Raw genomic sequence first — 23,444 nt, forward strand, 5'->3', positions numbered from 1 at the left:
CTGTCAGGACCCTCCTGCTTGGTCTCCTTGTGCCATTAGGAGTGACAGCAGGGCACTGAGCAGTGAGAGCTGCAAAGCTGCTGGAAAAGTTCACCCAGAAGCCTCTGAGCCCCCTGCCAACTGCCAAGCAGCAGGAGAGGCTCTCCCAGCAGGCAGGCAGCTCCCAGGTGAGGGAAAAGGGAGGCTGAAAAGGTGGGACCTGGGCCCCTTCTCTGCTGCTTCAGCTCTGGAGCTGGGTGTTGATTTGCACACAGCAGGCAGCACTCAGGGGGTGTTAAATCACCACTCTTGCTCCAGGTAGTGCAGCAAGAACAGCACACAGCACACACAGCCAGCCTGGCACGGGGCTCCCCTCCACTTCTGCAGGTGGGCAGAGAAGACAGAGCCCCAGAGCAGATAGGAAGCCCAGGAGAGCACACTGCACAGAGCAATCACCAGGCAATTGCAGCTAAAAATAGCTGAAATTGTCACAGAGCTGCTAAAAAGGACTCTGTGGTGACAGCAGTCAGCACTACCATCTCTGCACTCAGCCTGGAGAACTGCTTCCCATTTCCAGAGCAGGCCAACAGGCAAGGGGAGAAGGAATCCTGGAAGGGACCCCAAAGCTCACCCAGTTCCAACCCCCTGCCATGGGCAGGGACAGCTCCCACCAGCCCAGGTTGCTCAAGGATCCCACCTGGCTTTCAACACTGCCAGGCTTGGAGCCTCCACAGCTGCTCTGGGCAACCTGTTCCAGAGCCTCAGCACCCTCCTGGGGCAGAATTTCCTCCTCAGGTCTCATCTCAATCCAGCTTCTTCCAGCCTCAAGCCTTCACCCTTCACTCTGCCACTCCAGGCCTCTGCACAAAGTCCTTCTCCAGCTCTCCTGCAGCCCCTCTCAAACCCTGGAAGGCAGGGAAGGATCAAACTCCCAGAGCACATTTCAGCACTGGGATCTTACACCACCCAGCATCCAAAGGATGCCACCAGTAAGACACCAAGCAGCAGAGCAGAGAGCTGCTGCTTCACCCTACAACACTCCCCAGCAGCAGAACACTGCTGGAGTTAGGAGGGGCCATGAACAAGCTGCATAAGAAACACAACGAGAACTGTGGAAGCTCTGCTGAGATCTCTGGGGTGGTTCAGCCACTGCCCTCCAGCACTACCTTTGGTTGGTCTGGTAGGGCTAAAAATAACCACCAATAACAGCACCACCAGCAGCTGAGTGCAGGAGGCCAGGAACATCAGCACAGAACATCACCAGCAGCAGCTGAGTGCAGGAGGCCAGGAACATCAGCACAGAACATCACCAGCAGCAGCTGAGTGCAGGAGGCCAGGAACATCACCACAGAACATCACCAGCAGCTGTGTGCAGGTTCACAGGATGCACAGGGATTGGAAGGGACACAAAAAGCTTATCCAGTCCAACCCCCTGCCAGAGCAGGACCATCCAAGCTAGCTCAGGGCACACAGAACACATCCAGACAGGCCTGGGAAGGCTCCACAACCTCTCTGGGCAGCCTGTGCCAGGGCTCTGGGAGCCTCAGAGTGTGTGCAGGCCACACCAACCATCAGCTCACTGAGCTGAGTGATGAGGATTTTAGAATTACAGAATCAGGCTTGGCAGGGCTGGAAGGGAGCACAAGGCTCAGCCAGTGCCAATCCCCCTGCCACAGACAAGGACACCTCACACCAGAGCAGGCTGCCCACAGCCTCACCCAGCCTGGCCTTAAACACCTCCAGGGATGAGGCTTCCACCACCTCCCTGGGCAGCCCCTGCCAGGCTCTCACCACCCTCATGCTCAACAACTTCTTCCTCACCTCCAGGCTGACTCTCCTCATTTCCAGCTCTGTTCCATTCCCCCCAGTCCTATCCCTACCTGACAGCCTCAAAAGTCCCTCCCCAGCTTTCCTGTAGCCCCCTTCAGATACTGCAAGGCCACAAGAAGGTCCCCTGGGAGCCTTCTCCTCTGCAGACTGCACAGCCCCAGCTGCCTCAGGCTCTGCTCACAGCAGAGCAGCTCCAGCCCTCTGCTCATCCTCGTGGCCCTGCTCTGGACCCCTTCCAGCCCCTCCACAGCCCTCTTGACCCAGAGCTGGATGCAGTGCTCCAGGTGGGGTCTCAGCAGAGTGGAGTACAGGAGCAGAGTCCCTCCCTGCCCTGCTGGCCACACTTCTCTTGCTGCAGGACACAGCTGGCTCTCTGTGCTGCAAGTGCCCTCTGACAGCTCATGTTGAGCTTCTCAGCCACCAGCATCTCCAAGTCCCTTCCCTCAGGGCTGCTCTCATGCCAGTCACTGCCCAGCCTGAATGGGTGCTTGGGACTGCCCTGACCCAGATGCAGGACCTGGCACTTGGTCTTGTTGAACCTCTCCTCAGGCTGCTGAGTGTGAAAACCCACAAGGGGCCCAGCAGGTTCTCCATTCCTATCCTGGCTGCTGCAAACCTCCCTCAGAGGTGCAGCAGGCTGGGGCTGCTGCCAGGAGCTCACCTTCCACCTCAGCACACTCCACTGTCAGCCAGGAGACGAAAGGCAAAGTGGTAGCAGAGCCCCCAGGGCTGAGAAGCTGAATCCACTTTAATGCCACCAAAAGTTTGGCTGTGGAGAAGTGACACCAGACACCTCCAGCTCCCAGCTGAAACCCAACTCTCCACACCCACCCCTGGCGTTCTGCAGCTGTGCTGCTGAGCATCCAAACAGCTCCCAACCTAAAGGGAGGGATAAAGCCCCAAACCCACCCGAAGTTACTGAAGAGTCACTGCCAGCTCTACTTTCAGTCACTGCTGCCACCTCCCCAGCTCCACAGCACTCCCTTGGGATGTCCAGAGACAAAGCCAAGCCCCCAGGAAGAGCTCCCAGTGACACATGGAAGGTACAAGCTTGAAGTCAACCTCCCTGAAGGTGCTCAGGACCAGGCTGTCCTCCCTGTTCTAGTGGGAGATGGAACTGGCTGAGCTTTGAGGTCTGTTCCAACCCAAACCATTCTCTGATTCTATGATTTCCTCTCCTTCTATCCTCTGATGCTAGGGAGGGGAAACCAACCCCGATCTGGCTCCAGACTCCTTCCAAGGAGCTGCAGAGAGACAGAAAGTCTCCCCTCAGCCTCCAGCCAGAGCACAGCAGACTTGGCTCAGCTTCATTTGTCCTGCACAGGAACTCAAGGGAGCTGCAGGTGCCTTTAACTCCACTTGCAAATCAGTTTTGTCCTCAGTGCAACATCTTCCAAGCCTCTGTCTGATGTTAAACTTTAACTAAGCAGGCTGAAGCCAGCCACTGCAACCCTGTCCTTACAGCTCAAACCTAGGGTGACAGAAAGGCCTGGGCTGGAAAGGACCTCCAGAGGTCATCCAGTCCAACCCCCTCTGCAGTAAGCTCATCACTTGCTCACCTCAGTGTTTTACCAGAGCAAAGCAGTAAGGTCTCATTTGCTTTCCAGCCTCAACCTGAAGCTAAGCTGGAAGGGCAGGGCTGGGCTCCCAGCAGAGACAGAGCCTGGGAATCAGAACCACAAAGTCAGGCAGGGCTGGACGGGACCACAAGGAGCAGCCAGTGCCAACCCCTGCCATGCCCAGGGACACCTCACACCAGAGCAGGCTGCACACAGCCTCACCCAGCCTGGCCTCAAACACCTCCAGGGATGAGGCTTCCACCAGCTCCCTGGGCAGCCCCTGCCAGGCTCTCACCAGCCTCATGCTGAACAATTTCTTCCTCACACTCAGTCTGACTCTCTCCAGAGTCTCCATTCCCCCCAGCCCTGTCCCTACCTGACACCCCCAAAACTCCCTCCCCTGCTTTCCTGTAGCCCACTCAAGACACCAACAGGCCACAAGAAGGTCCCCTGGGAGCCTTCTCCTCTCCAGACTGAGCAGCCTCAACTGCCTCAGCCTCTGCTCACAGCAATCCCTCTGCTCCCCCGAGATGATCCAGGGGATTACTTTGCCAGCCCCCCGGCAGCCTCCCTGCCCGTGGTGAGTTAACGAACTGCTCGTCCCCGCGGTGCAGCCGGGGCGGGGGGCGCAGGCAGCTCTTCCCCTCGCACCCGCGGAGCCAATGTGTCCCTCCCAGCGGCACTACCCTTAGCCAGGCGCCTGGGCACCAGGCGAACCCTTCCGCGGAGCTCAACCTAAAGCGTTATGCAAAGCAGCTCCGAAGCCAAGCCGCCAGCCCCGGCCGCCTCCTCCCGCCGGCTCGGTTTTTACTGCTCCTCTCAGGGGTAGTAGAGACCCTTCGGAGCGGTTTTCCGCCGCACCAGGCAAAGCCTGGCGTGGTTCAAGCCCCTGGCACCTTCGGCTTGCCTGCTGGCTGCTGCCCGGGCCAGGCTGCCCGCGCAGGGGGCTGCTCTCAGGCCACCCACGCCGGGTACCCACCGGGGCAAGGCCCCCTGGCAGCCGGGAAAGCCAAGGAACGCCGCGGGGAAAGCAAGGGCACAGGCGGCAGAGGAGGGAGAAGACGAGGCCCGAGCCTCTGCCCAGGGCACCGGGCGAGGGGCGGCAGCGGCGGGGGCCTGGCGGGGAGCGCCGCTGGGGCGCAGCCGGAGAGCGCCGGCAGGCAGGCGGCGGCTCCGAGGCTGCTCTGCCCACAGCTCTGCCGCCGGAGGAGGCCGAGGCCGCTCGGGCGGTAAACACCGGCGCCCGCAGCCGCTGCCCGGTGGAAGCATCCCTCCCGGCAGCTCTCCGGCCCGGGAAGGCCGAGCCGGGCCCGGGGGCGATAGGTGCCGCAGCCCAGAGTGCCACAGACACCTCCGGGAGGAGCGGGAAGCAGCGCAGAGGCCGCGCCGCCGGCCCAGCCAGGCCGCTCGCCCCCGCGCCCGCCATGCCAGCCCAGCTCCCGCCCGCCGCTGGGCCCGCACACCGCGCAGCGCCCGCGGAGCCGGGCGGGGAGCCGCGGCGGCAGCGGCAGCACCTCCGCCGCTCCGCGGGGCCTTGCGCGCCTCCCGCCGCCCCCACCCGCCGCAGGCCTCAGCGGGCCGGGCCTAGGCTCGCCGCGCCGCCGCCGAGCGCAGGCCCCGCCGCAGGCCCCGCCGCAGGCCGGGGGGCGCCGCGGGCTCACCTGCACTGGATCCGCCATCTTGCCCCATTCATGCTCCGCTCCGCCGCCTCCGCCGGGCCCGGCACGCGCCGCCGCCCCCCGCCCGCGCCCCCCGCGGCCCCTTCCGCCGCGCGCACGCGCCGCCGCCCCGCCCCCCGCGCACGCGCGCAGCCAGCGGACACGCCCCCGCGCCCCGGGCACGCCCCCGACGCACGGGCGGCTCCTCCCCCGCGCCGCCGCCGTGACGTCAGCAGGGCGCCGAGGGGCGGGGCGAAGTTTGTTGACAGCCGCTTAAAGGCGCCGCGCGCCGCTGCCCGCCGCCAGCCCGGCCCGGGGCTGCCTCTGCGCTCCGCTGCCCCTGCGCTGCTGCCCCCTGCGCTGCTGCCCCTGCGCTGCTGCCCCTGCGCTCCGCTGCCCCTGCGCTCCGCTGCCCCCTGCGCTCCGCTGCCTCTGCGCTCCGCTGCCCCCTGCGCTGCTGCCTCTGCGCTCCGCTGCCCCCTGCGCTCCGCTGCCCCTGCGCTGCTGCCCCCTGCGCTCCGCTGCCCCCTGCGCTCCGCTGCCCCCTGCGCTCCTGCCCCCTGCGCTCCGCTGCCCTCTGCGCTGCTGCCTCTGCGCTCCGCTGCCCCTGCGCTGCTGCCTCTGCGCTCCGCTGCCCCTGCGCTCCGCTGCCCCTGCGCTCCGCTGCCTCTGCGCTCCGCTGCCCCCTGCGCTGCTGCCTCTGCGCTCCGCTGCCCCTGCGCTCCGCTGCCTCTGCGCTCCGCTGCCCTCTGCGCTGCTGCCTCTGCGCTGCTGCCCCTGCGCTGCTGCCCCCTGCGCTGCTGCCCCTGCGCTCCGCTGCCCCCTGCGCTCCGCTGCCCCCTGCGCTGCTGCCCCTGCGCTCCGCTGCCCCCTGCGCTGCTGCCTCTGCGCTGCTGCCCCTGCGCTGCTGCCCCTGCGCTGCTGCCCCCTGCGCTGCTGCCCCTGCGCTGCTGCCCCCTGCGCTGCTGCCCCCTGCGCTGCTGCCCCCTGCGCTGCTGCCCCCGCGCTGCCGCCCCCTGCGCTCCGCCGCCCCCTGCACTCCTGCCCCCTGCGCTCCGCCGCCCCCTGCGCTCCGCCTCCCCCTGCGCCGCTGCCCCCTGCGCCGCCTCCGCGCTCCGCCGCTCCCTGCACCGCCGGTCCCGGGGCTTAGCTCACAGCGTCCTGCGGGCACGGCCCCAGCGCCCTGAACCGGTGCCCCCAGCCCGGGCACAAGCCTCGTGTCCTGGCAGCCCCTGCACCAGTGCCCCCAGTGCCCACAATGCCCCCAGTGCTCCCAATGCCCCCAGTGCCCCCAATGTGCCCAGTGCTCCCAAGGTCCTCCTCACCAGTTCCATGCACTGCTGCTCCCAGTCACCCCCAGTTAGGCATGAACCCTGACACCAGTGAGTGCACCCAGGGCACAGCACCAGCACCCACATCCCTGTGCCCAGTTCCTTGTACCAGTGGCCTCCAGTTAACCCAGTACTGCCAAACAGTGCCATGGTGCTGCTCACAGCTCAGGGCCTCATCCAGACTGATCCTGGACACCTGCAGGGAGGTTGTGGAGCACAGAAGCACCCAATGTGATCAAAGATCAGAGATCACATTGGGTGCTTCTGTGCTCCACAACCTCCCTGGGAAACCTGTGCCAGGCTCTCACCACCCTCAACCTGTGCCAGTCTCTCACCACCCTCACTTCTTCCTCACAGCCACTTTCCATCTCCCCTCTGCCACTCCAAACCCATTCCTCCTCCTCCTCCTGCCATTCCCACACCTTCTCAACAGTCCCTCCCCAGCCCTCCTGCAGCCCCCTTCAGACCCTGCCAGGCCACTCCAAGCTCTCCTGGAAGCCTTCTCCTCTGCAGGCTGCATTGCCCCTGTGGGGGCTGCATTGCCCTTACTGGCAGTACTGGTTTGGACTGGGATGCCTGGCACGGGTGGGCAGAGCTGGGGTGGGGGTTGGAACAGCACCAGAAGCTGCCTCCCGACCCACTTCCCAGGCGGCACAACCCGAGGCAGGACTGTGGCAGGAGCTGCCCCTGGTGCCCATCGACGGGCACAGGGCTGGTTCCCCTGGGGCTGCACAGTGCAGGGAGGGGGCACAGGGCTGGTTCCCCTGGGGCTGCACAGTGCAGGGAGGGGGCACAGGGCTGGTTCCCCTGGGGCTGCAGTGGTGCAGGGAGGGGGCACAGGGCTGGTTCCCCTGGGACTGCACAGTGCAGGGAGGGGGCACAGGGCTGGTTCCCCTGGGGCTGCAGCAGTGCAGGGAGGGGGCACAGGGCTGGTTCCCCTGGGACTGCAGCAGTGCAGGGAGGGGGCACAGGGCTGGTTCCCCTGGGGCTGCAGCAGTGCAGGGAGGGGGCACAGGGCTGGTTCCCCTGGGGCTGCAGCAGTGCAGGGAGGGGGCACAGGGCTGGTTCCCCTGGGGCTGCAGCAGTGCAGGGAGGGGGCACAGGGCTGGTTTCGGGGCTCTGCTGCCAGCTGCCCTTTATGGTAAGCACACAGGAAGCCTGAGCCCGCGGAGGAAGCAGAAGGACCCAACCACAAGTCAGACGCGAAGACGACTCGACCTGGGGTGCCGGCAGCGCGGCCGTGGCCCAGGGGCGCGGGCGTGGGACTGGGCTGGGGGCCGGGACCCGACTTCGCCCACCCTAACCCCTACCCCCCCCCCAGGAGGTGTGGGGCACGGTCGGGAGGACACCGTCGGAAGGGGCAGCACAGGAGGATGCTGGTGGCTGGAGGATGGAGGAGGCAGTGGTGAAGCAGGGTGTGCTCCACCTCCAGCTGCAGCAGACCTTTGGGAAGGTGAGGAGATGGGGGGGGGGTGTCCATGGGGGGCTGGGATGTGTCTGGGAGTGTGTGGGGGTGAATCCATGGGGAATGGGATGCTCCCACTCGTTGGGACTCAAACCATCTTTTGGCTCTCCACCAGCAGGCATTGGGGTGATGGCGATGGGCAGGGGGGTGGAAGGTGCTGGGGACACTCCAGGGAGAGGCACCCCCTGCCCAAAGCTGCCCCCCCCCCTCCTGGCAGAGGCTCAGAGCTGTGGCACTAAGAGTGCAACCCCCAGAGCCTTGTGGCTGCAGTGGCTGATTGCAGCCAGGGTTTGGCAATGGCTCTCACAGCGCTGCTCTTGTGCAAGAAGGGGAAGGAGCCACACGGGCAGCTGCTGGGCGAGAGGCAGAGCTGAGCTTTGCCCCCATGGCCAGCGAGTCTTGCTCCCCATGGCCACCAAGGCTTTTCCTCCATGGCCACTGAGTCTTGCTCCCTGTGGCCACCAAGGCTTTTCCTCCATGGCCACTGAGTTTTCCTCCCCATGGCCACTGAGTCTTGCTCCCCATGGCTGCCTTCAGCTGGGGCTCCAGATGCAGGCAGGTGGCACACAGGGCACCACCTTCCTACCACCAAGACCACTGCCACCACACACACCATGCCTGCAGTGGTGCAGGGCAGAGCTGTGGGGATGTGGTGCTGAGGGCTGTGGTTCAGTGGTGCTGGCTCAAGGGTTGGAGCTGAAAAGTCTCTTCCAACCAAAACCATTCCATGACTCAATGATTTGTGACACAGCAGAGCTGGGGAGGTGCTGGAGCAGGCCCAGAGGAGGGCAACGAAGCTGGGGAAGGGCCTGGCAAATAAATCTGCTGAGGAGAGAGTGAGGGAGCTGGGGATGGGCAGTGTGAGGAAGAGGAGGCTGAGGGCAGAGCTCATTGCTGCCTACAGCTACCTGAAGGGCACTGTGCAGAGGCTGCTGCTGGGCTCTGCTCACAGGGGACTGGAGACAGAAGAAGGGGAATGGCCTCAGGCTGAGCCTGGGGAGGTTTGGATTGGAGATTAGGAAGAAGTTTTTGCTGGAGAGAGTGGTCAGGGACTGGGATGAGCTGCCCAGGGAGGTGCTGCAGTCACCCAGCCTGGGGGTGCTTCAGCTGGTTTGGATGTGGTGCTTGGGGCTGTGCTTTGGGGGGACTCCTGCAGAGCAGGGCTCTGGGCTGGGCTCTGCTCCTGAGGGCTCTGCCAGCCTGGCAGGTGCTGTGCTCCTGTGTAATGACCCCAAGAGGATGAGGAGTCCCTGGGAGGTCAGGAGCAGAGCTGGCCCCTGCTGAGCTTTCCTGCCCCCTCTCTGCTTGTGCCCGCAGCAGAAATGGAAGCGGTTCTGGGCCGTGCTGTACCGGGAGAGTTCCTGCTCCACGGCTCGCCTGGAGCTCTTCGAGGGCTCTTCCCCCCCGGCGCTGGAGAAGCTGCGCAGGGCTGAGGGCAGCAAGAAGCTGGTGAGGCTGAGCGACTGCGTGCATGTGGCAGAGGTCAGCGGCGACGCCAGCGGCCCCCGGGACACCATCCCCTTCCTCCTGGAGACCACCGACAGGCGCTACCTGCTGGCTGCCGACGGCGCCGAGGCTGCCGCCTGGATCCAGAAGCTGTGCGAGCTGGCCTTCCCGGTACGGGGCAGCTGGGCATCGGGGGGCAGACCTGGGGGGATGCCATCTTCGGCCCTCGCTCACTCGCTGGTGCTTTTGGTCAGAGGAGCAGGGAGGAGCAGGCAGCAGGCAAGGATGGGCAGCAGCAGGCATCGCTGGGCACCAGCAGTGACTTCTCCATGGAGGAAAACTCCCTCTACAGCTCGCCGGGCAAAGGTAGGCGCTGGGGCTTGGGGAGAAGGTGCTGGTGGAGCTGAGGTTGCATGGGCAGGAGTCAGGGCAGGTCCCTCAGCATCCCCTCTCTGTCCGTGCATGCACAGGAGGCAGAGGCAGAGCTGTCCCTCAGCATCCCCTCTCTGGCTGTGCATGCACAGGAGGCAGAGGCAGAGCTGTCCCTCAGCATCCCCTCTCTGTCTGTGCATGCACAGGAGGCAGAGCTGTCCCTCAGCATCCCCTCTCTGGCTGTGCATGCACAGGAGGCAGAGGCAGAGCTGTCCCTCAGCATCCCCTCTCTGGCTGTGCATGCACAGGAGGCAGAGGCAGAGCTGTCCCTCAGCATCCCCTCTCTGGCTGTGCACGCACAGGAGGCAGAGCTGTCCCTCAGCATGTCACCACCCCCCTTCCCAAGGCGCCTCGGGCAGTTTTAAGAGCCCTCCCCCCAGCTAGACACAGACAGCACAGTGGAAATTATCCTCTCAGAACAGCCTCTTCCTGCCCCGTGGTTTGGCAGGGTTGGGTTTCGCTCTGCTCTGAGACAACTCCCACGTGGCTGGAGCCCTTCAGCCCTTATCAGCCGGACGCTGCCCCAAGTGCTGGCTGCTCTGAGCTCCTCTGCTCTGGGCTCTGAGGTGCAGATCTCCTCTAGCAGCAAGGAAATCTGCTCTTTGCATCTGTTAAATCATAGAATCAAGGAATTGTTTGGGTTGGAAAAGGCCTCCAAGATCATGGAGCCAAACCATCAACCCAACCCCACCATGGCCACTCAAACATGGTCCCAGGTGCCATGGCCACAGGTTTCTGGAACACCTCCAGGGGTGGGGCCTCAACCACCTCCCTGGGCAGCCCCTGCCAGGCTCTCACCACCCTCATGCTCAACAACTTCTTCCTAACCTCCAGTCTGACTCTCCCCACCTCCAGCTTTGTTCCATCCCCCTCAGTCCTATCCCTCCCTGGCAGCCTCAAAAGTCCCTCCCCAGCTTTCCTGTAGCCCCCTTCAGATACTGCAAGGCCACAAGAAGGTCCCCTGGGAGCCTCCTCCAGACTGCATAGCCCCAACTGCCTCAGGCTCTGCTCACAGCAGAGCAGCTCCAGCCCTCTGCTCATCCTCCTGGCCCTGCTCTGGACCCCTTCCAGCCCCTCCACATTCCTCTTGTCCCAGGGGCTCCAGAACTGGCTGCAGTGCTCCAGGTGTGGTCTCAGCAGTGCAGAGCAGAGGGGCAGGGTCACTTCCCTGCCCTGCTGCCCACACTGCTCCTGCTGCAGCCCAGGCTCTGGTTGCTCTCTGGGTGCCAGAGCACACTGGCAGCTCAGACTGAGCTTCTCCTCCACCAGCACCCCCAAGTCCCTCTCCTCAAGGCTTCTCTCCAGCCAGTCCCTGCCCAGCCTATATTGGTGCTTGGGATTGCCTGGACCCAGCTGCAGGACCTTGCCCTTGGTCCTGTTGAACTTTATGAGGTTGGCTTGGGCACAGCTCTGCAGCCTGTGCAGGTCCCTCTGGATGGCAATGAGAGAGAGCAACGAGGTCTCCCCTCAGCCTCCTCTTCTCCATACTAAACAAACCACAGCTCCTTCAGCCACTCCTCACCAGAGTTCAAAGACTTTTCACCTCCCTCCGTCCCCAGCTGGCTTGGAGCAGGCATTCGAGGTGACAGTGAGAGCCACCGAGTCGTCGGAGCGCTGCCGGCTGCGGGGCCAGTTCATCCTGCGGGCTGCGGAGGAGGCGCTGGAGCTGCAGCAGATCCAGACCCTGGAGGTGCTCTACAGCTGGCCCTACCGCTTCCTGCGGCGCTTCGGGAGGGACAAGGTAAGCAGGGGCTCCTCCTGGCCCCCCCCCCCCCCCCCAGGTCAAGAGGGACATGGAACTGCTCGAGAGCTCCCATGCACATGGCACTGGTGGTTCTGCGGTCCTATGGGGGAGGGTTGGCGCTGGGCTGTGGCGCGGGGACCTGAGCCTGCCCCTCCCCAGGTGACCTTCTCCTTCGAGGCTGGCCGGCGCTGCGCGTCCGGGGAGGGCAGCTTCGAGTTTGACACCCGCCAGGGCAATGAGATCTTCCAGGCCATCGAGCTGGCCATCAGCAGGCACCGGGCACGGGCAGCCGAGGAGCCACGGCGAGGTGCCCCCGGGGACGATGCCAACTGGCCGCTTGCCCACACCAGGAATCCCAGCTGGGCACAGGGGCACGAAGAACCTCCCGGCGCCAAGTGTCCCTCGTTGGAGCCCGGCTGGGAAGGGAAGGTGACCAAAGCCAAGCCAGCGATGCCCCCGAGCAGCTGCCCGGGGGCTGGGGAGCCGCCGGGCACCTTCCTGTCCTCCCGCGGTGCTGATGCGCCCTGCGCGGAGCCCTGCACCTCCCTGCGCCGGGCATCCCCCCTGGTGCCCGAGAAGAGCTGGAAGCAGGAGGCTCCAGCCAAGGTGGGCGACGAACTCGCCTATGCCACCCCCTTTGACACCATCGCCAAGACCTTCCTGGCTCACCAGCTGGGCAGCCTGGGCCAGCCAGACCCTGTCTATGACAGCATCGGGGAGGCAGAGGGACGAGAGGGCGCCCAGCCCCCGCCGCGTCCCACCGCTGCCAAGCCCTACCACATCTACGACGAGCCCGAGGGGCTGTCTGCTCACAGCGTCTACGATCAGCCCGAGGAGGTGAAGGGGGACGCCTGGAAGCTGCAGGCAGCCCCAGAGGAGCCCAGCGGGCACCAGTACCCCTACAACCCGCAGCGGGATGACTACGCCGTGCCCAGGAGGCCCTTCCAGCTCCGGCAGCCGCTGAGGGACGAGTGGCTGAGGGACGGCGACTATGACAACGTAGCCCTCAAGCTGGCCAAGAAGAGGAACGTGCAGTGAGTGGGAGGAGGGAAGGAGAGGAGGAGAAGACCACCCCCGTCCTGCAGCTAGCAGCACCACCCCACCCCCCCCCGACCCTAACCCATCGCCTCCTGCAGTAGAGCTGAGCTCTCCCTCGGCGCAGCGCACCCATGGCTGGAGGGGAGAGATGCGAGGGGAGGGCACATCTGGGCAGCTGCGGAGCCGGCCGCTGGGATGCTCCCGCTGGAGGGCAGTGTGTGCCCGCAGGACGGGCAGGGCAGGCAGCTGCTCCCCCCGCAGCCCTTCCGCTCGCACCGACGGCAGCGCAGGGGCAGCGCCGGGCGGAGTCGGAGCCCAAACTCCGCTGCCGCTGCCCCTCGGGCACCCAGCGCTGCGAGCTGCAGATCCTCGTGTGCCTGCCTAGGGATGCAGGTCCTGCGCTCTGGCCGCAGCTGGGCGATGCACAGCCCTGGCATGCTCCACCCGTGCCGGCTGGTCCTGCACATCCCTAGGGATATACATCCCGCACCATGGATGCAGCCAGATGGCTGCTCAGTCCTGCACATCCCTAGGGATGCGTATCCCATGTTATGGATACAGCTAGATGGTGCTCAGCCCAAGCAGCTCCGTCCCGGGCATCCCTAGGGATGCACATCCCACACCTTGAAGGCAGCTTGAAGATGCTCAGCCCCAAGAATCACAGAATGGTTTGGGGTGGGGGGAAGGGACCTCAAAGCTCATCCAGTTCCAGCTTCCTGCCATGGCCAGCTCCTGCCAGCCCAGGCTGCTCAAGGCCCCATCAAAGCTCTCTTTCAACACCTCCAGGCTTGGAGCCTCCCCAGCTTCTCTGAACAATCTGATCCAGAGCCTCATCACCCTCCAGGGGAAGGATTCCTTCACTCCAGGACATTCCCATTGCCAGCCCCCAGCAGCAGCCAGTGCTGGGCAGCCTGCCTGTCCAAGGCCACACCAGATCCTTGCTCCACAAGACCAATGCCACCAACTCCTCTCTCTCAGCCAAGCCTTCCTTTGTATTTTATTTTATTATTGCTATTTCTCTTTTTTCCTGTTGTTTTGTTTTCATTAAAGCACTTTCCAGCTGCTCTGAATTATGGATGAAGCACTCAGCCTCATCGTCATGGTGATTGCAGAGCAGGGCTCCTCTCTCCCCTCTGCAGCCAGAGCAGTGCATGGCCTGACATAGCCTGACCTGCTCTGGGCCAACCTGCTGCTGCTCCTCCTCCTTCCAACTCCTCCATCCCTACATAGCTGCTCACCAGCCCCAAATCTCCATCAGCTGATGTTCTCCTGGCATAGAATGGTCCCCAGGCTCCATCAGTGCCCACCACCCCATCCCCAGTGCACTCCAGTTCCATCCCCATAGTCCCCAGACTCCATCAGTGCCCACCACCCCATCTCCACTGCACACCACTTCCATCCCCATGGTCCCCAGGCTCCATCAGTGCCCACCACCCCATCTCTAGTGCACACCAGTTCCATCTCCACGGTCCTCAGGTTCCATCAGTGCTTGTCACCTCATCTCCTCTGCACACCACTTCCATCCCCATGGTCCCCTGGCATAGAATGGTCCCCAGGCTCCATCAGTGCCCATCTCCAGTGCACACCAGTCCCACCCCCATGGTCCCCAGACTCCACTGGTGCCCATCATTTCATTTCCAGTGCACACCAGTTCCCAACCCATTGTCCCCAGGTTCCATCAGCTCCCATCTCAGCCCAACTCCAGTGCCCAGCTCCATCACCACGACACAAGCAGCCTGGGAAGTTGCTGCTGGTTCCTCACCCCCCTGGCAGGTTTGCAACCAAAGAGCCATGAATTATTTATAAACTCTTCCAATCAAACAGGCTCTGAGGTGCTGGAGTTAATTTCCTGGATCCTGGAAATCCGAGGTGCAGAGCTTTAATAAGGCTAATTAAGTGCTTTATGTAGTGTGGTGATTAAAGCTCCCCATCAACCCATCCACCCCGTGCTGAACGGGAGGGCTCAGGGTGGATCCTCACCAGCTGTGGTCCCCTCAGCCTGGGGTCAGACAGGCCTCAGGGATGCTTCTGTGCAGAAGCTCCTGAAACTGCTCTGAACCCAAGAGGAAGCCACAAAGGTTGTCCCAAAGAGGAAGCAATGGACCAAGGCAAAACATGGAGTGAGGCAGATCTGACCATGCCCTGGGACAGCAGAGGGTCAGAAGGCAGTGGGATGGGAACATGGAATGGGCCCAGCAGATCCAGGGAGGTTCTCCTCTGCCTCTACTCTGCCCTGGGGAGACCTCATCTTGAGTGCTGCCTTCAGTCTGGAGCTCCCCAGTTGAAGAGGGACAGAAACTGCTGGAGAGAGTCCAAGGGAGGGCAGTGAGGATGATGAGGGGAGTGGAGCACTGCCTGGAGAGGAGAGGCTGAGGGGCCTGAGACTGCTTAGTCTGCAGAAGAGAAGACTGAGAGGGGATTGAATCAATGTTTGGAACTCTCTGAGGGCTGGGGGTCAGGAGGGGGGGACAGGCTCTGCTCACTGCTGCCTGGGACAGGAGCAGCAGCAGTGGATGGAAGCTGCAGCACAGGAGGTTGCAGCTCAGCACAAGGGCAACTTCTTGGCTGGAAGGGTCCCAGAGCCTGGCACAGGCTGCCCAGAGAGGCTGTGGAGTCTCCTTCTGTGGAGCCTTTGCAGGCCTGTCTGGATGTGTTCTGTGTGCCCTGAGCTAGCCTGGATGGTCCTGCTCTGGCAGGGGCTTGGACTGGATGAGCTCTTTGGGTCCCTTCCAACCATTCTGTGATCCTATGAGTCCTCTCCCTGCTCCTCACCCCACAGCCAGAGCTGCATCCCAGGCTGCCCCAGCCTGGATGGAACACTTAGTGCCATGGTCTGGTTGACTGGGTAAGGCTGGGTGCTAGGTTGGTCTGGGTGAGCTTGGAGCTCTCTGCCAACCTGCTTGGTTCTGTCATTCTTTGATTCTATGAGTCTACAGTTCTGTGATCTCATGATTCTGTGATTCTGATTCTCTGATCCCCTGAGTTTAGGATTCTCTGACTCTGATTCTGCCACCCTGTGACTCTGTGAGCCTCTGACCCTCTGATTCTGCCATCCTGTGACTCTGTGAGCCTCTGACCCTCTGATCTGCCATCCTGTGACTCTGTGAGCCTCTGACCCTCTGATTCTGCCATCCTGTGACTCTGTGAGCCTCTGACCCTCTGATCTGCCATCCTGTGACTCTGTGAGCCTCTGACCCTCTGGGTCTATGCTTTTAGGATTCTCTGAGTCTATGACCCCTGCCCACAACCAGGCTGGTTCCCATCTCCAGCCTCCAAGCATCCCAGCCTTGCTTAGCTGCAGCCCCCTGACAGCAAACCACCATTCCGAGGGAATCAATTCCTCAGGCGTGTGCTCTTATTAATTAGTGCTCATTAAGGTGCTCATCCATTATTAATCAGTGTTAACACAGCTCCCCTCTCCTCCCCCCCTCCCGCTGCAATCCTTTCTCCTCCCAGCTGCCTCCAACCTCCGTTTTTTCCCCTCGTTAACCCCAAGAAAATGGAAAGCACCTTCCAGAGTTCAGCCAAAGATGCCGAGGCTCTGGGGGGATCCGCTCCGCGCCCGGCGGGATGGGGAGGGGGAGGCTGCGGAGCCGCTGATGGAATCTCACAGCGGCAGCGGCAGCGCAGCCGGGGCCGGGCAGGGCGCTGGAGGCTTCGCTGCCGGAGGGCACCGCTCGTGGCTTCACCCATCCCTTGCCCAGCATCTGCGCGGGTGGGTTTTAGGGTGGGTGGAAAATTCCCTCCCCCCCAGACCGGGATCTGCCCTGGAGCACCCAAACCTGGGAGGTAAAAACGCTTGGCAAAGCCCCCCCGGGCTGGGCTGGGAGAGCAAACGGTGGTGGAGGGAGGCAGGGGGAAGGGATGAGGAGGTCAAGCCCCGGCGGGATGGAGAGCGCTGATGTGCTGAGGGAGTTGTTGGCCTTGCTGTGTGCTGCTGATCAGAAACACCTTAGCTGCGGGGGGGGGTCGCGGCCGGGGCCGGGCAGAGCCAGCAGAGCTTGGAAGGGACCTCCAGAGATCACGGATGGAAGCTGCAGCACAGGAGGTTGCAGCTCAGCACAAGGACAACTTCTTGGCTGGAAGGGTCCCAGAGCCTGGCACAGGCTGCCCAGAGAGGCTGTGGAGTCTCCTTGTGTGGAGCCTTCCCAGGCCTGTCTGGATGTGTTCTGTGTGCCCTGAGCTGGCTTGGATGGTCCTGCTCTGGCAGGGGTTGGGCTGGATGAGCTCTTTGGGTCCCTTCCAGCCCCTGACATCTGTGAGTCCTCTCCCTGCTCCTCGCATCACAGCCAGAGCTGTATCCCAGGGTAGAGAGAACAGGGAGAATCCCTGAATCCCAGCAGGGATGAGGTGGGAAGGCAGCTCTGGATCTCAGCCAGCCCAAGCCCCCCTGCCCCAGCAGGGCACCCCCAGCAGCTTGCCCAGCAGCACAGTGCCCAGGGGGGGTTGGCAGCTCTGCACACAAGGAGGCTCCACAGCCTCTCTGGGCAGCCTGCTCCAGGCCTCAGCACCCTCACAACAAACAATTTTCTCCTCATCTCCAGATGGAACCTCCTGGGCTCCAGTCTGTGCCCACTGCCCCTTGGCCTGGCACTGGGCACCACTCAGCAGAGCCTGGCCCCAGCCTCTTGCCCCCCATAGCTCCTTCAGCTCTTGCTCAGCACTGCTCAGATGCCCTCTGGGGCTGCTCTCCTGCAGGCTCTCAGCCTCAGGGCTCAGCCTTTGCTCCCCCCAGAGCTGCTCCAGGCCCCTCAGCATCCTCCCAGCCTGCCCTGTACTCTCTGCAGTATCTTCCTGCCCCTCTGCAGCTGGCAAGGAGGCTCAGACTGGCAAGGCTTGGAGGGGCAGAGTGAGATTATCACAGGCCCATAGAATGGTTTGGGTTGGAAAGGACCTTAAAGAACATCCAGCTCCAACTCCCTGCCCTGGGCAGAGACACCTCCAGCACAGGCTGCTCAAGCCCTCATCCAGCCTGGCCTTGAGCACCTCCAGGGGACACAAACCTCTCCAGGATGGGCAAATCCCGGAGCAAGCTCCCCAGGCAGCCAGGACCAGGCTGCTCTTGGCTTTGGGCCCCCCAGGGCTGTGTTTCCTCCTTGCTCTGAGCAGCTCCTGCAGGCAGCTCCTCCTGTCATTGCTGTCTCCTCGGATTAGAGCTGTGCTCCTTCTTCTGCAGCCGCAGCCCAGGCGCCAGGGTGCAGCTGCAAACTGCATTAGGGGCTCGCCCAGGAGCCCCTAATGCTATTAGGAGGGAGGCATTAGAGGTGCTAAATGACAGGGCCCTAATCAGCCCTGGGATGGATGTCAATCATGGTCCCCAGGCAGGGGGGAGCAGCACACACTGCCCCCTTCATTCAGAGAAATTGCCTAATTGGGAGGGTCTGGATTCTCTCTGCCTGCCTCCTTGCTGGGGCTCTGGAGCCTCCTTGGGATGGGAAGAAAGGGAGGTTGATGAGAAGGTGCAGGATGAGGAGCAGGGAGGTGCTGATTGTGGCCAAGGGTCGGAGCTAAGGCTGAGTTCTGACTCCATCCAGGCTGCTAAATGATGCAGAGAGTCAGAGAGAGAAGGAAGCAGCCAATGGTGGAATCACAGCATCAGTGGTTTGGGTTGGAAGAGATCTCCAGGGTCCAACTCTGTAGCCAGCACTGCCAGGCCACCACCAAAGCCTGGCCCTCAGCACATCTACAGGCTGGCCCCAGAGAGGGAGCTGGGGGTGCTGGGTGGCAGCAGAACAAGAGCCAGCAGTGTGCCCAGGTGGGCAGCAGAGCCAATGGCATCCTGGGCTGGCTCAGGAGCAGTGTGGGCAGCAGGACAAGGGAGCTGCTTCTGCCCCTGTGCTCAGCACTGCTCAGGCCACCCCTGCAGTGCTGTGTCCAGCTCTGGGCTCCTCCACTGCAGAGAGATGTTGAGGTGCTGGAAGGTGCCCAGAGCAGGGCAGCAAGGCTGGGGAGGGGCCTGGAGCACAGCCCTGTGAGGAGAGGCTGAGGGAGCTGGGGGGGTGCAGCCTGCAGCAGAGGAGGCTCAGGGCAGAGCTGATTGCTGCCTGCAGCTGCCTGCAGGGAGGCTGTAGCCAGGTGGGGTTGGGCTCTGCTGCCAGGCAGGCAGGGCCAGCAGAAGGGGCCAGAGGCTGAAGCTGTGTCAGGGCAGGTTGAGGCTGGGTGTGAGGAGGAAGCTCCTGGCAGAGAGAGTGATTGGCACTGGAATGGGTTGCCCAGGGAGGTGGTGCAGTGCCCATGGCTGGAGGTGTTTGAGGCCAGGCTGGCTGAGGCTGTGTGCAGCCTGCTCTGGTGTGAGGTGTCCCTGGGCATGGCAGGGGGTTGGGACTGGCTGCTCCTTGTGGTCCCTTCCAGCCCTGCCTGACTCTGTGGTTCTGTGGCCAGAGGGTGCCAGCAGCCTGGGGATCAGCACTCAGAGCTCCCCTGGCTGCGGTGGGCTGGTGGCTGCCTGAGGTCCCCCGGATCGATGCAGGTGGCTCTGCAGGGACCTCACCCCATGGACGAGCTGTGGTCAGCAGAGGCCAAGAGATCAATGTGGAGTGAAGGAATTGCGGCTGTGGACTGCAGCTCTGGCAGCTTCCTGCCCCGGGCAGGGCTGGATTGATGACTTCTGGTAATTGCCAATTAATTCCCCCGCGGGCGGGGCTGGGAGGGCAGCACTGCCCGGGGGGGAAGATGGAAGAGAAACCTCCTCATTGCCATCCCTTCTCCTGTGCTGGCCTCAGAAAGCCCCAGCAGTGTCCAGTCCTGCACTCCTTGAACGTGAGGAGAAGCTTGTTTGGGGTGGGGCTGCTGGAGCAGGCTGCTGGAGCAGGCTGCATGAGAGGTTGTGGAGCCTCCTTTGTGGAGAGCTTCCAACCCCCCCAGCACAGAACCCTCCAGGCTGGCAGAGCCTCTCAGGAGCAGAGCCCAGCCCAGAGCCTGCTCTGCAACAGTCACCTTAAACCACAGCCCCAAGCACCACATCCAAACCACCTGAAACACACCAAGCACCTCCCTGGGCAGCTCAGCCCAGTCCCTGATCACTCTCCTGGGCAAGCTGCTGTGGGTGCCCTGCTGGAGCAGGGCTTTGGAGTGGATGATCCCCACAGGAGCCTGCAGTGTGAGTGCAGCCCAGACACAGCCCTGTGCTGGGTGCAGCCAGAGCAGTGTGGGCACAGGGCAAGGGAGGGAACTCTGCCCCTTGGCTCTGCTCTCCTCAGAGCCCACCTGCAGTCCTGGGGGCATCAAAGATCACATTGGGAGCTTCTGTGCTCCACAGCCTCCCTGGAGGTGTTCAGGAGCAGGCTGGAGGAGTCCTTGAGTGACCTCTTCCCGTGGGAGGTGTCCCTCAGCTCAGGCTCCTCAATTCCAGAGGGATGTTGAGGTGCTGGAAGGTGCCCAGAGCAGGGCAGCAAGGCTGGGGAGGGGCCAGGGGAGAGGCTGAGGGTGCTGGGGGGATGCAGCCTGCAGCAGAGGAGGCTCCAGGAGGACCTCAGAGCTGCTGCAGAGAGACTTTGGCTGAGGGGGCCTGGGACAGGCCAAAGGTTTGGAGCTGAGGCAGAGCAGGCTTAGAGTGGAGCTCCTGAGAGCCCCTGGCATCCTGTGATCCCTCTCTCCACCTGCTGCCCACTGAGCTGCCCAGCCCCCAGCGGGCACGGTGGGCACCGCGGCGCCAGCCCTGCCCTCTGTGCCTGGCGAGGGGATTTAATGGCTCCTGCTGCACGCCGCAGCCATCTGGCTGCTGTTGGCCCTTCTGCCACAGCAGGGAGGATTTGTTAACACAGAGCATATGCTGGGGTGGAAATTAATAATCATTTCCAGCTCTTGCCAGCTGCTGGTAATTGGCTTCCCCCTTGGCAGAGGTAACCGAGAGCAGCAGGGTGGGAATCCAGCCCCGGCCTGGCTCCTCTTCTAATGAGATGAGACCCCCAGAAAGGTGGCAGGGGACAGCCTGGCACTGCCTGGGGAGTGGCTTTGCAGACCCAGCTACACAGCTGCCACGGGGAGGGTGGCAGAGGAGTGCTGGGACTGGGTGGGCACAGGGGGAGTGGCCCCTGAGGTCCTCTCAGCAAAGGCACAGAGCTGTGGGCAGCCTCTGGTGGGTCCCCAGGGGTGATCTGGGTGGAGAAGGGAAGGGTTTGGGGAGCTTTGGTTGCTGCTTGATTCATAGAAGCACAGAATGGGGTTGGGTTGAGAGGGATCTTGAAGGGCATCCAGTGCCAACCAACCCCTGGCATGGGGCAGGGACACCTCCCACTGGAGGGTGCTTCTGTGCTCCACAGCCTCCCTGGAGATGCTGATTCTGTGCTCCACAACCTCCCTGCAGGTGCTCAAGACCAGGCTGGATGAAACCTTGAGCACCCTGTGCCAGCAGGAGCTGCCCCTGCCCCATGCCAGGGGTTGGTTGGCACTGGATGCCCTTCAAAGTCCCTCCCAACCCTAACCCATTCCATGGGTTCTGAGTCTCTTGATGCTCCTCAAGCCTTAGCAGCAGTTTTGGCTGCTCTTTTGGTCCAGGCTTTGCCTGCTCTGCCCTGCCCTGCCTGGCTGGGGGGGGTTGGGGGGTGGTAGGAGCAGCAGGGAGGCTTTAAATGCCACGATTGGAATTGGGAAAGAAGCATCCTCGGGGAGGGGGGGTGTAAAAATAGCTGCTGCTGCTGCTGTGTGCCAGGGAGAGGAGGGTGGGAGGTGGAGCAAGTTCACCCAGGGCAGGCTGTGAGTGCTCCTCTAGGAACAGGACCAATTAATGCAGTCAGGGCATGGCACTTAATGAGCAGTTGGGCTGTGATGGCATAGGAGGCTTCCCGGGATGGGCTGCAGGAGAGGTCTGTACCAGGGCCCAAAGCTTCCCCGGGGGTGGAGGAGCCCTGGGATGGAGGGGGAGGGGGTGGGGGTGACATCAGTGTGTGCTGCTGGGGACGTGGTGGTGGCCAGCAGGGCAGGAGCCTCGTGGGTAGGAGAAGGAGGTGACATTGTCTCGTGTCCCTGGGGACATGGCAGTGCCAGGCAGGGCTGGAGGAGGTGACATTGTCTCGTGTCCCTGGGGACATGGCAGTGCCCAGCAGGGCAGGAGGAGGTGACATTGTCTCGTGTCCCCGGGGACATGGCAGTGCCAGGCAGGGCTGGAGGAGGTGACATTGTCTCGTGTCCCCGGGGACATGGCAGTGCCCAGCAGGGCTGGAGGAGGTGGCATTGTCTCATGTCCCCAGGGACATGGCAGTGCCCAGCAGGGCTGGAGGAGGTGGCATTGTCTCCTGCCCCCAGTGGTGCCCAGAGGGCATTAGGAGCATTCTAGCAAGGAGGGGACACCACTGCCTTGTGTCCCTGGGGACAGGATGGTGCCCAGGAGGGCAGAAGCTCTGTGGGCAGGATGTCACCACCACATGTGCCCAGGGACGTGGAGATACCCAGGGGGGCAAGGAGCACCATGGCAAGAGTGGGTGGCACATGGCAGTGCCTAGGAGGGCAGTGGCACCGTGGGGAGGGAGGGTGCCGTTGCCACATGTCCCGAGGGACACTGTGGCACCAGGAGGGCAGGGGCATCATGAGGAGGAGGAGGAGGAGATGCCATTGCTGTGTCCCCAGAGCTCGATCCTGCCCTGGCTGGGTTGCAGCAGCACCCAGAGAGGCTGCCCCTGCACTCCTCTGCCTCCAGCAGCTTCCCACCAAGGGAGCTGTGCTCCCTTCCAGCCCTGCCTGCTTCTGTGATTCTTTGGTTCTGTGTCAGGCTCAGAGGATCAGAGGCTCAGAGGATCAGAAGATCACAGGCTCACAGGCTCACAGGGTGTCAGGGGTTGGAAGGGACCAGCCCCTGCCAGAGCAGGAGCAGAGAATCCAGCACAGATCACACAGGAACACATCCAAACAGGGCTGGAAAGGCTCCAGAGGAGACTCCACAGCCTCTCTGGGCAGCCTGTGCCAGGGCTCTGGGACCCCCTCATGCCAGGTAGGAACTTGCTGTGCTGCAGCTTCCATCCACTGCCCCTTGTCCTGTGGCAGGGCACAGGTGCACAGAGGCTGTCCCTGTGCCTCCCTTCCTGCCCCCAGCTATTTGCAGACATTGCTCAGATCCCCTCTCAGCCTCTCCTCTGCAGGCTCCCAGCCCCAGGGCTCTCAGCCCCTCCTCAGCAGGCAGTGCTGCAGCTCTCACACTGCTCCTCAGGTCCCAGGGAAGGGCTGGAGGTGTCCATGAGCATCCTGCACCCCTTTTCCTGCTCCACTCAGGACCAAGCCCTTCTCCTTGCATGCCAGACGTGCTGGCAGGCAGGGTGGGGGTGAGGTGGGAGCTCCAGCTTCTTGCCCAGCTTAGCCCTGCTAATCTCTGCCTGTCAGCACTGCTGAGGCTCTGGCAGATGAGCAGGGCTGGGATCTGCCTGCTAAATCCGACAGGATCATTAAAAGCAGGTAGGGAGATGGTGATCAGCTGCACTTTGCTGCACCCTTCCCTCTTCCCTCTTCTTAGGTCAGTTTCTGCCCCACCCTGGCAGTCCCTGTCTCCTCCTCCTCCTCCTCTGAGGAAGCAGATGGGCTCACCGAGCATGCTGCAGCCTTCAGGAGGTGTCTCCCTGTGCTGCTCATCCTCTCCTCAAGCAATGTAAGGACCCTTCCAGCCATCTCAGAAGCTCCTTTCCAGCCCTGCCCTTCCTCCTCTGCAGCAGCAGCAGCAGCAGAGCTCACCAAGGATGCTGCAGATTTGGGGTGGGCTCTCCTTGTGCTGCACACACAATGTGGGGACCCTTCCAGCCTTCTCAGAGGCTCTTGTCCAACTCTGCCCTTCCTCCTCCTCTGAGGAAGCAGCAGCTGAGCTCACCAAGAGTGCTACAGGTTTGGGGAGAGGTCTCCTTGTGTTCCTCACACCCTCCACACACAGCATAGAGACCCTTCCAGCCACCCCAGAGGCTCCTTCCCAGCCATCCCAGCCCTGCCAGGCCGCAGGAGCAAGCCCTGCCAGGGAAGGACACCACTGCAATCAGTGAGGGGCAT

General features: G+C 62.7%; 2 protein-coding genes across 4 annotated transcripts in view; one reads left to right on the top strand and one right to left on the bottom strand.

Annotated features, from left to right (window-relative positions):
* The window catches only part of XPO7 (exportin 7), a 56,471-nt gene extending 51,350 nt beyond the window's left edge, over positions 1-5,121 (bottom strand). Inside the window, exon 1 of the mRNA XM_064175660.1 lies at positions 5,030-5,121. Coding sequence (XP_064031730.1) covers positions 5,030-5,047 — 18 coding nt within the window. The 5' untranslated portion in view covers positions 5,048-5,121. The remainder of the gene's footprint in view (positions 1-5,029) is intronic.
* A 2,419-nt stretch (positions 5,122-7,540) lies between these two features.
* On the top strand, positions 7,541-13,539 carry DOK2 (docking protein 2). Of its 3 annotated transcripts, XM_064175446.1 has the most exons (6): positions 7,541-7,810; positions 9,140-9,439; positions 9,523-9,634; positions 11,260-11,441; positions 11,604-12,050; positions 12,155-12,456. In XM_064175446.1, the coding sequence occupies exons 1-6, from the start codon at positions 7,748-7,750 to the stop codon at positions 12,362-12,364; spliced, it is 1,314 nt and encodes a 437-aa protein (XP_064031516.1). In that variant the 5' UTR covers positions 7,541-7,747; the 3' UTR covers positions 12,365-12,456. The 3 variants fall into 3 exon arrangements, with proteins under 3 accessions (XP_064031516.1, XP_064031514.1, XP_064031515.1); XM_064175444.1 differs by having other exon boundaries at positions 11,604-13,539; XM_064175445.1 differs by having other exon boundaries at positions 9,143-9,439; positions 11,604-13,539.
* The last annotated feature ends 9,905 nt before the right edge of the window (positions 13,540-23,444 follow it).

The sequence above is a fragment of the Pogoniulus pusillus genome, chromosome 42 (genome assembly GCF_015220805.1).
Source record: "Pogoniulus pusillus isolate bPogPus1 chromosome 42, bPogPus1.pri, whole genome shotgun sequence".
Classification (NCBI taxonomy): domain Eukaryota; kingdom Metazoa; phylum Chordata; class Aves; order Piciformes; family Lybiidae; genus Pogoniulus; species Pogoniulus pusillus.

Coding starts and splice junctions, on each gene's coding strand:
- DOK2 (XM_064175444.1), top strand. CDS start 7,748: ATGGAGGAGGCAGTGGTGAAGCAGGGTGTGCTCCACCTCCAGCTGCAG. Junction 9,440..9,522: donor TGTGCGAGCTGGCCTTCCCG/GTACGGGGCAGC, acceptor GCTTTTGGTCAG/AGGAGCAGGGAGGAGCAGGC. Junction 9,635..11,259: donor CTACAGCTCGCCGGGCAAAG/GTAGGCGCTGGG, acceptor CTCCGTCCCCAG/CTGGCTTGGAGCAGGCATTC.